This window comes from Hyalella azteca, unplaced genomic scaffold, assembly GCF_000764305.2.
Source record: "Hyalella azteca isolate HAZT.00-mixed unplaced genomic scaffold, Hazt_2.0.2 contig6587, whole genome shotgun sequence".
NCBI lineage: Eukaryota > Metazoa > Arthropoda > Malacostraca > Amphipoda > Hyalellidae > Hyalella > Hyalella azteca.
The window spans coordinates 611,485-626,199 of NW_025936745.1; the positions used below are offsets into that span (position 1 = coordinate 611,485).

At 36.7% G+C, this 14,715-nt stretch overlaps 1 protein-coding gene across 1 annotated transcript; it reads left to right on the plus strand.

Moving 5' to 3' along the window:
• The first annotated feature begins 9,019 nt into the window (after window positions 1-9,019).
• Window positions 9,020-13,762, plus strand: LOC108677208. The gene is made up of 7 exons (XM_018165396.2): window positions 9,020-9,127; window positions 9,564-9,778; window positions 10,973-11,103; window positions 11,344-11,447; window positions 12,074-12,214; window positions 12,757-13,120; window positions 13,465-13,762. The coding sequence occupies exons 2-7, from the start codon at window positions 9,573-9,575 to the stop codon at window positions 13,572-13,574; spliced, it is 1,056 nt and encodes a 351-aa protein (XP_018020885.1). The 5' UTR covers window positions 9,020-9,127; window positions 9,564-9,572; the 3' UTR covers window positions 13,575-13,762.
• The last annotated feature ends 953 nt before the right edge of the window (window positions 13,763-14,715 follow it).

Sequence of the window (14,715 nt, forward strand, 5' to 3'; positions counted from 1 at the left end):
AGAAACGTCATCTACCGACTCTGTAAATATCCTTCTAGCGTAGAGGCTGGGTTCTATTCGTAAGTTGGCTCTCTAAAATATTTTGTAGTTATTGAATTGCATAAAATACTTTGAATTTGTTTATCTGAGCTGCATTCAGCATGTACGACTTAAAAATCTCCTTAGGTATATGTAAATGTAAGAAAATATCGCCATTTAGTTACTAACTTTTTTCTTGCGTTTGTTTAAACTTGTTCATCAAATATTCTCAATGCGTTCATCCTTAAAGTGTGTTCTCAGTTATGCAGCGCCCAAATTCTGATTACCTCAGTTCTTTTAACCCTTGAAAACGGCAAATTTTCACTACCACCTCCTATGTTCCTCATCTGTAATGCATTTTGTAATCGAGAATTTCAGAATCCTGTTCGTTGAGATTTTTAACTACTGACTTTAAAATTCATTAAATGTTCTTAGCCAGACAGACGATGTTGCAATAATTTTGGTAATTTCTAAGTGCCATGATTACGTGTAATCTAATACTCGACGCCACCGTACAGCTCATTCCTCCCCTGCAATATAATGACATTAAATTCGTAACGTTAGTACATACTCGCAGCACTGCAATTCAATTTTGCTCGTATGTAAATTGATCGAATTAAAACCCGAGTCTTCTGAACTACTAACATTAGTAATATTTTAGATCAAAATTATTATTTTCAAACATTTTGCTTCTTTTGCGCATATAAGTTTCTGCTGTGCATTACAGCTGATTAGTCGCCGGCATAAATATATTGTCTAGAATGATAGTCCGACTTTAATAGTGATGTCTTAGCCGAAGCTGGAAATAGTTTTACGTTGCCATCGTAATGTAATTAGTTGCAAGTGTTGTATTGTGTGGACTATATTGTGTGGCTGTAAATGTAGAAGTCACATTAACCTTGCATAATATTGTGTCACTATTGAGAAATATTTCAGTTTCTGCACGGCAATAAATGTTATAAATATTTCAACAAAATTAAAACTTTAACGATTTGTTCCATCAGTCAGTGAGAATTGCATGCTAGAGATCGTGATCATGAATCGAAAGTATTCTTATATTTTGTCTCCTAGTAAAACGATGGCGAGGAATTTGTTTTAAAATCAGATTTGTATTTATTGTTAATTAGTCACTCATCAAAACTAATATATTGTAGAAGAACTTTTTGCTGGCGTCAGGAACAAGAGTTCATGAGTAATTCTGTTTGTGCCAACATGTCATGATGTTGTTCATCTCTGTACTATAATATTAACGATCCCTTGTGAGATTCTAACATGTGAAAAGAACAATAAATACTCTGACGAAGTATTATCACACTGAGAGAAATGGGCAGGTCTGGATGACCCACTTTGATGAGTCAACCGCGTCCGAAAATCGATGCACTTTTTTGACTCACTTGCCCCATTTGTGGGTCATACTGACCCACTAAATTCTAGGCATGACTCACTTGTGACGTCAAATCCCTTATGACGCCACCCGTAGCATGGATACGTAGTTAGCATCTGGGCGTCAGAGCGATTTAACGCCACAAGTGAGTCATGCTTGAAAGTTAATGGGTCAGTATGACCCACAAATGGAGGCAAGTGAGTCAAAAAAGTGCATCGATTTTCGGACGCGGTTGACTCATCAAAGTGGGTCATCCAGACCCGACCGTTTCTCTCAGTGCAGATATATATTGTTGAGATATTATTATAAATATAGAGAAAATATTCCATTACACTCAAAGCTGAGTATAAAAAATTTCAATATTATAATATGTGTACCTACAGGAGAATGTGATTCAGTGTGAATGCTTAGAGCATTAACACTGTCGCCGATGTATGACTCGGCACCCACAGCGTTGTTTGAGTGTCGAGGCTTCGCATTTGCTGTTCTCAGTGTTGGACGGGAAATATTATGTGAAGAATGTTTGGTTCCAAATAAATGTATGTAAAGCAAAAAATATATTTTTATCTCGCCCTATGGGCACATTAGTTATATTCATTGAGATTTTACGATCAAATTTGCTCTTGAAATATCTATACGTAGATGTTTACATTGTTACGTGTATAAATGGCCAATATTGTTGTATACTATAACCTGAAATATGATCTAATAACCGTTACCATTCGTTTCATTCATGCCATTCAGAATTTTATTTTTATTTAAAAGGGCAATAATAAGTGTGCTATTGTACGAGAGATGTATTTTTTACCTTGTCTAACTACTCCATTGTCTTAGCACCAGTAGAGCTAAGCTAGTCCATCAGAACACATTTACTATTATGGCAACATAAAGAAGGTTTGACCCAGTTATTTCTCTATTAAAAAATTAATAACATCATCATTTTTTGAATACAAAGGCGAAAAATATTTGTTCTCTGGCACAAACTCATTATTATTCATTCAACACTTATTATCGCATTCTGTCTCTAGAGATATTAATTCATTTTCATGTAGTAGCTCCAAGTTCTGAGTTGTCTTGGCCGCGGTCGCGTTCTCTCGTAGGATGTTTGAGTCATTCACTCTTACCCACGTCTTTCTTTCAATTAGAACTCAGGGTAGACGTGGAAATTGTTGTAGTTGGCCTTGGGGACATTGCTGCCAGGTTTCTTTTCTTTTGCCAGTTAATTTCAGCGCTCACACGTTACCTTTTTTTCTACTGAGATAATCACGAATACTTAGTTAACTTTTAAACAACGTTTTAATAGCTAACAATATTCATGTAAAATTGGTTTATTGAGTCTCTCTTCCTTCGTATTGTTTATCTTCTCTTGATGATGCTAATTCCTCTTTTGTTTTGCATATGATTACACACTATGAAAAAATTAGTTTAAATGCAAAAGAGCGATGCAACATGAAGCAATTATTCCTCGTGTTTCTCGACATTTTCAGTTAAATTTAAAGTTTTCTAGTTAAATTTCAACTGTATAATATAAATTTTTACAGTTAGTGAACAGCAAAATATATGATAGGCCTATTATCTGAATGCACAATTATATTAAATCAAATCGAACGATAGAACTTATATCGAATGATATACTGATAAAATCTGTACACATCCATATTTCTTCTTATTTTAAAGCGTTCACATGACCAGTTGTTACAAGAAATTCTCCTATAACTTTTAGCGTTTTCCTTTTTGGACCACGAAAAGAACAAAGCAATTACAAATCCCATGAGGATGTTATCAACACAGAAAAAGCCTCACTATAATCGCATATATGTATATCCTCAACTTCAATATTGCAAGGATAACTGGACCAGCATGTACCAGTAGGAGTTTTCCCTTAGAACGTCTAGGAGCAAAGGTGCGGGCTCCTACACGCATTATGCGTGTGTGTGGACAATACCAAGATCCTTTGTGTGCTCGCGCCTCATTGAACGGCTCAACTTTATAAAGAGCTTGGAGAACATTCAAAACTTTTTGAAACGATTTTCAGCCGCAACAGACTCCATTTGCGCTTCCTTTGATGCTTGGGATTGTTCCGCATCATTTTGGCAGTGGTTTCAAATTTCTAACCAAGAATATTGACTTTTAAATAGCAAATTTGAAACTGCAGTTTTAGCTCTCCACAATACAGCTGCAAAGCTTCACAAAATTACAATCATATCTTAGTCTCACTTGTTAAACGAAAAAACTCTATTACAAATACTTTAAATGAGATCATTCGGGCATCTGTCACTTTTTTAGAAACAAATCAACGTGGTAACAGGCTAATTGAATCTAAATGTAGAATAAATGATGAAACTCAGTAAGCTTCCAATTTCATATTATCATCATATTATGAACGCCGGACTCGTATTCGAATCATTTTAATTAATCAAATTTGTTCATCATTTTAATCAAATTTTAATCAAACACAAATTTCCTTAGTTTTCGGCTTACAGCAATTTCGATGACTTTAATTATTGTTTCTTACAATTTATCTTCATGATTCTGGAATTTAAGAAGTAAATTATTTTAAGTAAATTTTTTATATTTCTTTTTCCGACTAACCCAAGACTTAAGCTTGATAAGATAAAGCTTCAATCTATCTTATCCTGAAAGCTCTAATTTAATTTAAAAAATCGAAATTGGAAAAAAGTACGACAAATTACATTGTAAACCGTTGAAAGTTCCTTAGCAGAAATACCAGATAATTCTAATATAACAGCAAGATCATTTTGTACATAAACATTTAAATGATCGGTTAATAAATATTAAAACGCATTTTAATTTTTAGAATGGTTTTCATTTTTGCAGTCGAGTCATTTGGTTTTTCGGGAAGAGCGGATTTTTTGATAGCGGAGTAAGGGCTAAGTGCGGAGTTAGTGACTTAGTGCGCCAAATTTGAAGATGACTTGCTCACTTGCAGATTACATTTACAGCCAGCACTCCTTCTGCTCTGCAGACTGCCAGACTTGCAGTTCTGCCTGAAAAAAGACATCATCATCTTCACATGACAAGTTGGCATTGTGAGTGCCGTGGCCCGTGGGGCTACTTGATGATCTTTCAGAGCTTAGATATATATAAGAATACATCAATACAAAGACACAGCGCTGATTACAAATTATAGCTTTTAAATAGGCTTTACTGTTTACACTTTACAGACAACAGGTACAACTGTACAAGTAGGTAGGCTAGCTACAAGCCTACAACTCAGCAACGGTACTGACTAAAACCCGGACCCGGACCGGTCCGCCGGACCCGGACCGAGTGACTAAAACCCGGACCCGGACCGGTCCGGCGGACCAGGTTCAAAAAAATAAATGGCTGCAAATCATCTGAAACGTCGAGAAAACTTTTAATTTCACATATAAAATTTTTATATTTACTTAGAAAAATTTCAAAATTTTTCCAAGTAAATTTTCGAAACTTCGATACCAACTTTTTATGTTTTCTGGACGTTTCAGAAGATTCTCTATCGATTAGTTCGATCGAGAAGTGAGCTTTTCTGTGACCCGAATATGTTGGTGCGACGAAATTTTTCTAAGTAAATATAAAAATTTTATATGTGAAATTAAAAGTTTTCTCGACGTTTCAGATGATTTGCAGCCATTTATTTTTTGAACCTGGTCCGCCGGACCGGTCCGGGTCCGGGTTTTAGTCACTCGGTCCGGGTCCGGCGGACCGGTCCGGGTCCGGGTTTTAGTCAGTACCGCAAAGTCACTCGGTCCGGGTCCGGCGGACCGGTCCGGGTCCGGGTTTTAGTCAGTACCCTCAGCAACTGGTACATCAATTGAAAGATGAAGAAATTGCAGTGCTTTAAATTAGACTAATTAGTTCTAAATCTAATGTTCTATAGTATTAAAAGCCCTGTCCTGTCCACATGCTCAAACTTATAAGTTATTGCCAGACGTCAGTCTTTCATGCCTTGCCAAAGTTTGACCCAGAGGATAGAAGAGTGATGAGAATGATGAGAGTGTCCACTGTTGACTGTCCACAGACTTCACACTATCTGAGTATTCAAACTTTCCTTCAGTATAGTGCGCTCTTGGCAATGGAGATTGGAGAACTACTGAGACAGTGAGAAGCTAGGTACCTAGTGCTGCTACTATCATACTATATTACTATCTACTATGTTGTCTATCATCAGTCTATGTACTTAACTACCTGGCAGGCTGGCAGCCTGGCACTTGCCCAGCTGGCCAGCCCTGGTACGGTGGTACCTGCTAGTGCTGCACAGTGCTGGCACTGGAAAAGTCTTATTTTTTCTGAAATATTGCAGCTCTAATATATAATTTCAGTAGGTATGAACTATGAAATCTTGTAGCTCTAATGTCATGTATTTTTGTCTGATTTAAAACATCATGGTTTCCACTTAGCAAATATGTTGTTCCATAAAATGTTCAACTTCTGCAATCTGCACTACTTGAACTGAACAATCCTGCCAAAATATCCTACACATTGGCATTGCACAACAAAACAACAAGTCAACCTATAACGTGTTCTTATAAATCGCGTAGACCGGTAGACGTAGTTGCAAACTTGCGGTCAGAGCAGTCAGACTGCATTATCGTGTGATCAATTGCCATTCAAGTGAAGACAAATGTTAGTGTTGACTGTTTGTAGGGTGAAATTAGACTTATTAGAGATTAGGAGTAACATGTGCATGGGTCACAGGACTTAGTAAAAAGTTTGAGGCTGCTGGCTTGTAAGTTGCTTTTAATGGCTGAGATATGGAATTGACGGCTTGCAGAAATTAAATCATGGCTCAAAGAAATGGAATCACAGCTGGCAAAGCCATGAAACCATGGCTCCAAAAATTCAGTCGCAGCTTGCCAAGTAGATATATCCCATGCCTGCTAGTGCACAGGCAGCTGGCACTGCCTGGCAGCAGTGGTTCCACAGCAATGGACTCAATGCTTCCCAACACAACGGGACACTCCGGGCACTCGGCGCACTCCCCACCCCAATCATCACTATGCTCCCATCATGATCATAGTCCCCAGGGTGCTGGGTGCAGAGGGTGCAAGCAGGGAGCAGCGTCACCAAGATTTGCAAGATATGGTTTTTTAGCCCAAAGCATTGCCAGCATTTTCAAGATTCGTTGCCAGGTAATTTTTAATAAGAAAGTGCTGCAAGCAACTTTGATAGGATATCCTTTACTATCCACACACCGCAACACTTACACACATTGCAACTGATTTCTGGACAAGCTTCACTGCATCCTGATCCTTCCGGCACACTGGAAACCTTACTGTGTGTGCGGTATTATTGCAGATTAACTACATCCAAAAAAAAGGGTGTTTTTTTTTTAATTATATGTTTTTTGGGGTGTAGATTACGAATCTGAAATCCAACACTGCAACGGGTAACATTTTCGTCTTCTTTGTCCATAAATCTGGAGATACATTGCCACATCGAGAGATCACAACCTAACGCCAACTCGCAGGTTGGGTTGGTTCGCCCAGGTTCCTTTTAGATCAAAATGCTATCTAAAAAAAGGAACTTGGCTGACTTAACCCAACCCAAGAGCTTTTTGTAAAATTTCGATGAACAATCCAACCCTTTATATAAAGGTGAGTGGGTAACGTAAGTTACGTAACCCCCATGTTAGTAAATAAAGGTGAGTGGGTAACGTAAGTTACGTAACCCCCATGTTAGTAAGTCGCGAAAAAAATCGGTTTTCCGATGCCGACCGCCAAAAATGGATTTCAGATTTGTAATCTACACCCCAAAAAACATATAATTAAAAAAAAACACCCTTTTTTTTTGGATGTAGTTAATCTGCAATAATACCGTGTGTGCTTGCAGTCTTTCAGATTTCCAGTAATTTTAAAGTTATTTCTCATGTGCAATAATTTCAAGCCAAATGTGTTGGCAAGATCTTCAGAAAGTGTGAATTTTGCTGCAGATGCGTTGCCAAATGTCTTTCGATATTCACCCACTTTCTGCACCCTGGCATAGTCCCATGGCTTCTCAGCTGCAGGTTTAATGTCAGTCTGTCAGGGATCACTTACAGGCAAGCGTGGAAAATGTCTACCTTTAGGGCTGCGACTAAAGCTTTCCCGCCATTTCCAGAACTACAAGGTTACCATCAGTCACCAGATGAATTGCCTCCAATTTAAATTGTTAACAAAAGTGCATGATCAGGCCACAAGATTCCAAATATATTAAAAATTTGTCACATTTGAGCTGCAAGATTTCAGAAACAAGTAGGAAAATTCTAATCCTGCTTGCAGGAATTCTGTTTTTTGCCAAACAAGAGTTTGTCCCCATTCATGATGCTGTGTTGGATCGCTCTGAGATTTGTCACCTGGTTGGCATTCTTAATTCTGACACCTCTGACCATACTTCAGCTCTTGAAGTGGTCTGGCACTGGCACTATGTTGTTTTCTCAAGCTTTCTTTCCACTTCACTTTGGCAGATATGTCCCTTTCTCTTACCTGAGCAAATCTGGCCAGTTGGGTGGCAGTTGAGAGGACATCATAGGTAACATACTTTGTGTGCATCTACCCATCAATAAATGAGGTGGGGAACAGCCAGTCACATCTAATAAGGTGGGGAGCAGAGCAGCCAGTCATGTCTAAGGAGCAAACAAGGTGTTTGCCAGAAGAGATGCAAAGGGGTTGTCCATCTGCAGAAGCCTGTTGGCCACCTGCACTGCCCTCTTTGTGCAACCATTAGCCTGAGGGCAAAAAGGACCAGAAGCAGAACATGATTGGAATTTTTCTACTTGTTTCTGAAATCTTGCAGCTCCAACGTACAAATTTTTAATACATTTGGCATCTCACAGCCCAAATGTGCACTTGTGTTAACAATTAGATAGGAGGTACGTAATTCATCTGGCAGAAATCTTGCAGTTTCGGAAATTGCGGGAAAGCTCTAGTCTTGGCCCTAAAGGTAGATGTTTCCATGCTTGATACAGACTGCATGATACAATAGCAACTTACAAATTCTTGAACAGCAGTGAAGTAAATATATCTGATGATTCTGATTGAATATGCTCTGGTATCCTATAAGTGGCAAAAACCTTGTTCAAGCCATCAACAACAGTTTCCAAGTCTGCATGATGCAAATGCACAATTTTGAACTGTCTACTGAAATGTTTTATAATGATGAGATAATTTAGATTTCTGTGATAAAACAAGTCTAACCCTATTTTTTACCATGGCAGCAACATGGCTCTAATTGCTTCTTTTGCAATTCTTTCTACAATGAATTTAACAAAATGCAAACTTCTATATGATGTTTGACAATTCATTTGCTATGATAGGCCACCAAACCAACAACTGGATCTGTGTCCACATTTATAGAGACGGAGATGACCATCGTTGTGCTTTCTCTTTAGAATTTCCTGCTGCATGAGGTCTGGGATCACAATCCTATAATCTTGAAGACCAGTAAAACCTTTATGGTGCTGAAGTCCATCCTTGCAGCATTAAAGTCTAGTAGATTTTCTTACTCTTTATGCGGCCAGCCATGCAAGGTGAAGGATTTAACTTTGAGCAGGATTGGGTCTTGAGCTTGCATCTGAAATATCAGAAAAGCATCCAATCAGAACCATGAAAATTAAAAACTGCCACTGCTGTATACATCTGTATTTCATGATCCAGATCACAGATAGTGCCACTTGTGTGTTTGCTTACATTTTGACAAAAGCATTGGTGACAACCAAAAATTTACAAGGGGATTTATTCAGCACTGGTGAGTATGGGCCTAATCTCATCAAAAAACACTGACATCTCTAAGGAGCGTCTGGCATTATTTTGCTATTTATAAGTGGGATAAGAGGCTTGTGATTGGTCTGCCATGTGAACTCAGGCCTGTTGAGACAAGAGTGAAATTTTTCACTGGCCTACATGCTAAGCATTCCTTCTCAATTTGAGCATAGTTTTGTTCAGCTGAGGCTGCCAGAGCAATATGCCACCTGTTTCCACCTTCTACCATGAGGCTACAGTAGCTCATCACCCAGGCTGTACAAGCTTGCATCTGCAAATCTTGATTATCTTAATATAAAAGTTAAATATATATGAATTATCTTAATATAAAGAAAAGGAATAATTAATATTTAAACTAGTGTAATATTTTAAAGCATTATCTTTTCATCAATATAATTTTTTAATCTTGTATTTTGCTGCAGGCTTCCAAAATGGCTCCCATGGTGGTTGAGACTGATGAAATAATTCCTGCTGCAGGAAATGAAACTAACATAGTTATACAAGCCATTAAAAATGAAGATGAAAAGATTAAATCATTGAAAGAACTCATTGAAAAAGAGAAAAACAGATTAGCTGCTCTCAATAGACTAGTGCAGTTACACCAAGGAACCCTGGCAGCTAACTCCACTAGTAATGTGTAAGCATAATGAAGTCTGCAGGTTTGTTTAAGTAGATTTTAATTCTGTAAAAGTATATGATAAATGTACTTTTTGATGAAAATTCAGCTGAATAGTCAATCCAGTTGTAAGTAAAATTGTTTAAGTATCAATTATTGGTTTTTAGTTAGAAAGAGCAAATATATTTTGTGTCAGTTGTTTTAGGGGTTTTTGAGTATCAACAAATATTAGTGGTTACATATGCTAAATGTTAATCAATGTGCAAATTGTAATCACGGATGTTTCAGCACCTTTTATTGGTAGTTGTAAACATGAATGTAGAAGTTTGTAGCAGTAGCAACTCACCATCAGCTCAGATAACTTGCACGAAATTGAGTGTTGAGGTGGTCCAAAACGACAAATGTAAATCTGATTTAGGTCGTGTATAAATTTGAGTTTTGTTTGATGTCCACAAAAAATTACATTAATATACATAAAAATTATTCACTATTCTTTGTGTTTGCACTGTGTACTAGTTTCAGAAATGATCATTTATTAATTCCATTAATGTTTCTTAATCTCCACTCTTAAAACTTTGCCCTGCTGCTCATGTGATGTATTAGTGGCCAGCTAGCAAACTAGTTTCTCATGACATTATATCTTGACATCGAATTGCCTGCATGATATCGCTCTGACTTAAATCATGTTAATTAAGGTGAAATGTGGGCTGTGGCCCATTCAAACAATTTAAAAATTTTAAAAATTCTTTAGAGCAAATTCCTTCTTTCATGTAAATCTAGATGTAGAATTTAGAATGACATGAAAAAAGACAATACTTCTATTCTTTGGATAAAATGGTTGTTGTGCTTCAAATGTAATTATTATATTGGTACCATTTGAGATCTGCAATAATATTGTACTATTGGATTGTCCTTATCATCAATATTCTTTACTACTTACTACTACAATCTAAAATTATGATAATTGTAAGAAATTTTCATTATTATTATAAGATTTTAATTTACTGTATTGAAACTTCAATTCAACTCTATTCTCATTTTCTATTATTGTTCCACCACTAAGAATTATATGTACCCAATGATATTAAGACACAAAAGTTATTTTGGATATGCCTTTGAATAACCCATGTTTATTTACATAGGCGGTTATCTAACACAACAAGCTAGCTTTCTATATTATGATGTATCAACATCTTGTACAAAAATATTTTGCAGTCCTGCAGATAAGATCTTGTGGCTGGGTTCCGTGCCCAGCGTGGAGTCAGTTGATGCCTTAACTCAGCTACTTGAAAATGACCTCTCCATGACCACCCATTTCTCAGGATACTCTATCAACAATTGCAGAGGTCAGTCACAATCTTATATACAATATTATTAGATTCAAATATACAACATTCAATTCATCTAATATTCTTCATCTTCTGACAAAAGTATTTGTAGAACCAGTTGAATGATCTTTGTCTATGTATCTTACTCAGATTATTGACTTTAATGTCCCATCCATGCATCTTTTTACATTTTTGGTACCAATTGAGATTAAATTGATATTATGTCTTGATTTGCTCGTATTCTTTACAAATAAGCAGTTCTACACTTGAATGCAACTGAAGACATCATCCACAAGCTGTATGAGGTCACACTCAAAGTAGCAAGCTTCACAGTAGAGATAACATTTGAGTCAAACTTACAGGTGAGCAATGTGTATTTTTTCCTTATTCATTTCCAATCCCAAGGTTGAATGCTATTTCTTATAACATACTTGCCAATAAGCAAAATTAAAATTATTTATTTGATCTTGATTTTTTATCATTATCATTTTTATTTATTTATTACTATTATTATTTTTTTGAGGTTATAATGATGAAGGCTATTTTTAAATCTGCCTAAATGAAAGTCTCATCTTTACATTAGCTAGTATTAACTCAGTTTGGGATGTTTTGTTAAAATCATTAATTAAATTCCAGGAGCCTTTTATTAGAGACTAACATAACTATCGCCATGACAATAAAAGTAATAAAAATTAGGAGTGTGCTCATACATTAGCTGTAAGAATGATTTATTTGTTCAATGGTGAAGATCTGATCATTTAGAAACAGCTTCGATAAAATCTAATGTTCAATTTATTAATAAGAGTTTCATTAAAGAGAGAGGAGATGTTTTGTTAAATGTACATTATGCATATATATTCTTATTATGATATGCCAATGTTTCCTATGGCCTTATGAGTTCAAATTTTGACTTTTTCTCCATTCTTTCAGTAGTTATGACTTATCTACCTAAGATAAATTCCTACTATTAACCGCGTTGCGCTTGCAGGTCACAACTGGCATTGAGAAAGTGTCTGCTGTGCAGAAGCTATCGTTTCTTCCAGCTCTTCCTGAGTTGGCTGCATTCCAGCATCACGTCACTGAATCGTGCTGCATTTACCTCATTCCTAGAGGCCTGCACACTCTCCTAGTAAATTAAATTCATCGCTGATTTAGGATCATGTACAAATCATCCTATAGGTCAATTTGAATGCTAGCATATAATCACTTCACTTTACATGTGTATGAATCATATTTGCTTGCGGCCATTCTTTTTTTTATTGCAACACTTTTCTTTAACTTCACTTATTGTTGTTTGTTTGTTTGTTTGTCTGCTACAAATCTTATAATCTATATTTAATACTTCTACCAGTCCAATCAATCTGATATTTTGCACACTTGCGTAGTCGGAGACAATACATTAATCAATTGACAGAATAAATAATTTGGAAAAAAAATTTAATATTTGAAAATAAAATTAGAAATTTATTGTATATGCGTAACATCGGAGACGCTGGCATCTACAGAAGTGTTGTTTTTAAAATGTAATTTTTAAATGCATATTATTCATGTTATGGTTTCAGTAGTGCTCAATCTGCATTTGTCATAGTGTCATCATTTTCACAGTGACTCCTGAAATTATTGCAGTCCTTCCTTCCTCACTGAGGTCCTTCTTCCTTGAATCGTTTGCAGAAATTAGAGAGCGCCCAGCAAGAGGTTGTTGACTGGTCTCGGGACCAAATTAACATTGAAGTAGCTACATCGGCTCGTCTAAGCCTGGTACTGAATTATGTGCCTTTTGGTAAGAACACTTCCGGGACTCCAAAGATTTTGACACCACAGAAATCTCCCGTCAAATACACTGCTAAGAAAACTCCTCCGGGTAAAGAAAATCGCCGAACTCCGACTGCGGTGAAACAAGAGCTGTCCTTGAAGCAAAAAACATCAGGTAACATCACCGCTGACGATGCCTGTGTCACTCTCAGATGGACCGTTGCCTACAGTCGGGACTTGAGGAATTTCAGGCATCGGTTTGGTCTTCACGCTCCTCAGGCAGGTATGTACAAGTTTGAAGTTCTAAGATGATTGTTATGGGTACGAGTAAATTGTCTGCATATGAGGCTATAAAAACGGTTTCTGTCCACATTGAACAAGAATTTTTTTCACACAAATATATACTCCAATCCAACATAGGCGAACACTATAAATAGTGTTCAAGTATAAATATATAACATATGAATCTGTACAAAATTTATATAAATATACTCTAGACCGAGATAGGAGTTATGAACTGCGGTTGTTATTTTTTCCTAAAGAATAACTGGATCAAATATCCACGTTTTAAAATGTTGGTAAATGTCCTATTGATTTAATGACATTCATTTGGCTGATCATTTTCAGTGCAGGAACGCTACTCGCAGAATAATGCCATCCTGCCGCTGCTGAGAGGCGAGCAAGACATCAGATCTGCCAGCGACGTCATCAAACTGTTCTCCACTCTTTCCCACTAACTATTCGCATTCTCCCACTGACCCTCTACACTGTCCCACTGACTCCACTCCACACTCTCCCACTGATTCCATTAAGCACTCTTCGTCTGACTCCACTTCACGCTCAAGGAAGAAACTTCAACTCCAATGCCCGTCATTTAGGTGCGAGAACTGATCTGTACGAGGAAAATAAAATCTGACGTGGTTATAATGTTACTTTTACATCTCACAAACGAAGACTTAAGGGATCTAGATGTTAAACAGTAGGTAGAAAACGGCAGCTTCAGAAACCCTCTGTGACATAATGATAATCTGTATGCGCTTGAAATTTACAGCTGAATAAACGTATATACTATCTTAATTTAACAGACGCTGTAAAGCGATTGATAGTCTGGTGGCGACTTCTCATATTGAAAAATATCGTCATCGCCTAATAAAACAAACATCAACTGAGAAGAAAATTTAGTATTAGAAAATCGTATGCTCCAAGAATATTTCAATAGTCATCACGCATAGGCATGAGGAATTTTGCGAGGCATTCCAACTTTTACACTGCTTAAGAGGGCCATTTCGGGCAAAAATCTAAAATTGTGGTTTTTCCGGTTTTTAGTATCATTTTAAAGGTCCAAAAGATGAGCATATTAAGAGCCCAAAACCACTTTTGTGCGTCAATTTGTTCGTTCACGACAGCCGTCGAAGTACAAGTATAACTTATATCTTCAATGATGACAAATTTCAGTTTTTCGACTCTCCTGAAAAATTTAGGTTTAGCACCTTAGAAACCTATCTCCTCCTATGCTTTCCAAGCTACAGCAGCAATGAAAGATATATCATTCGATTTGTAAGAAGAATCTCTAGCCATCCGATCATTTTTTTTCAATTTCAATATAGTTTGGATTATATACTGGAAAAAGGGGGTTAGGATAGGGGGAAATTTGCAATTTTGGAAAATCCCTCCTCCCTCCCGAACAAATTCGAAATTCAAAAAAATGGTCGGATGAATTTTACATATGTTCGTTACAAATCGAATGTCTCTCGATGTCTACATGTTTAATGATTGAGGAGATAGATTTCTACAGACAGTACCCCCTTTTTTAGCCGTTTCCTATCAATTTCTTTCATTTTTTTTCGAGAAATTCACACGAACAAAAAAGTCATCGAT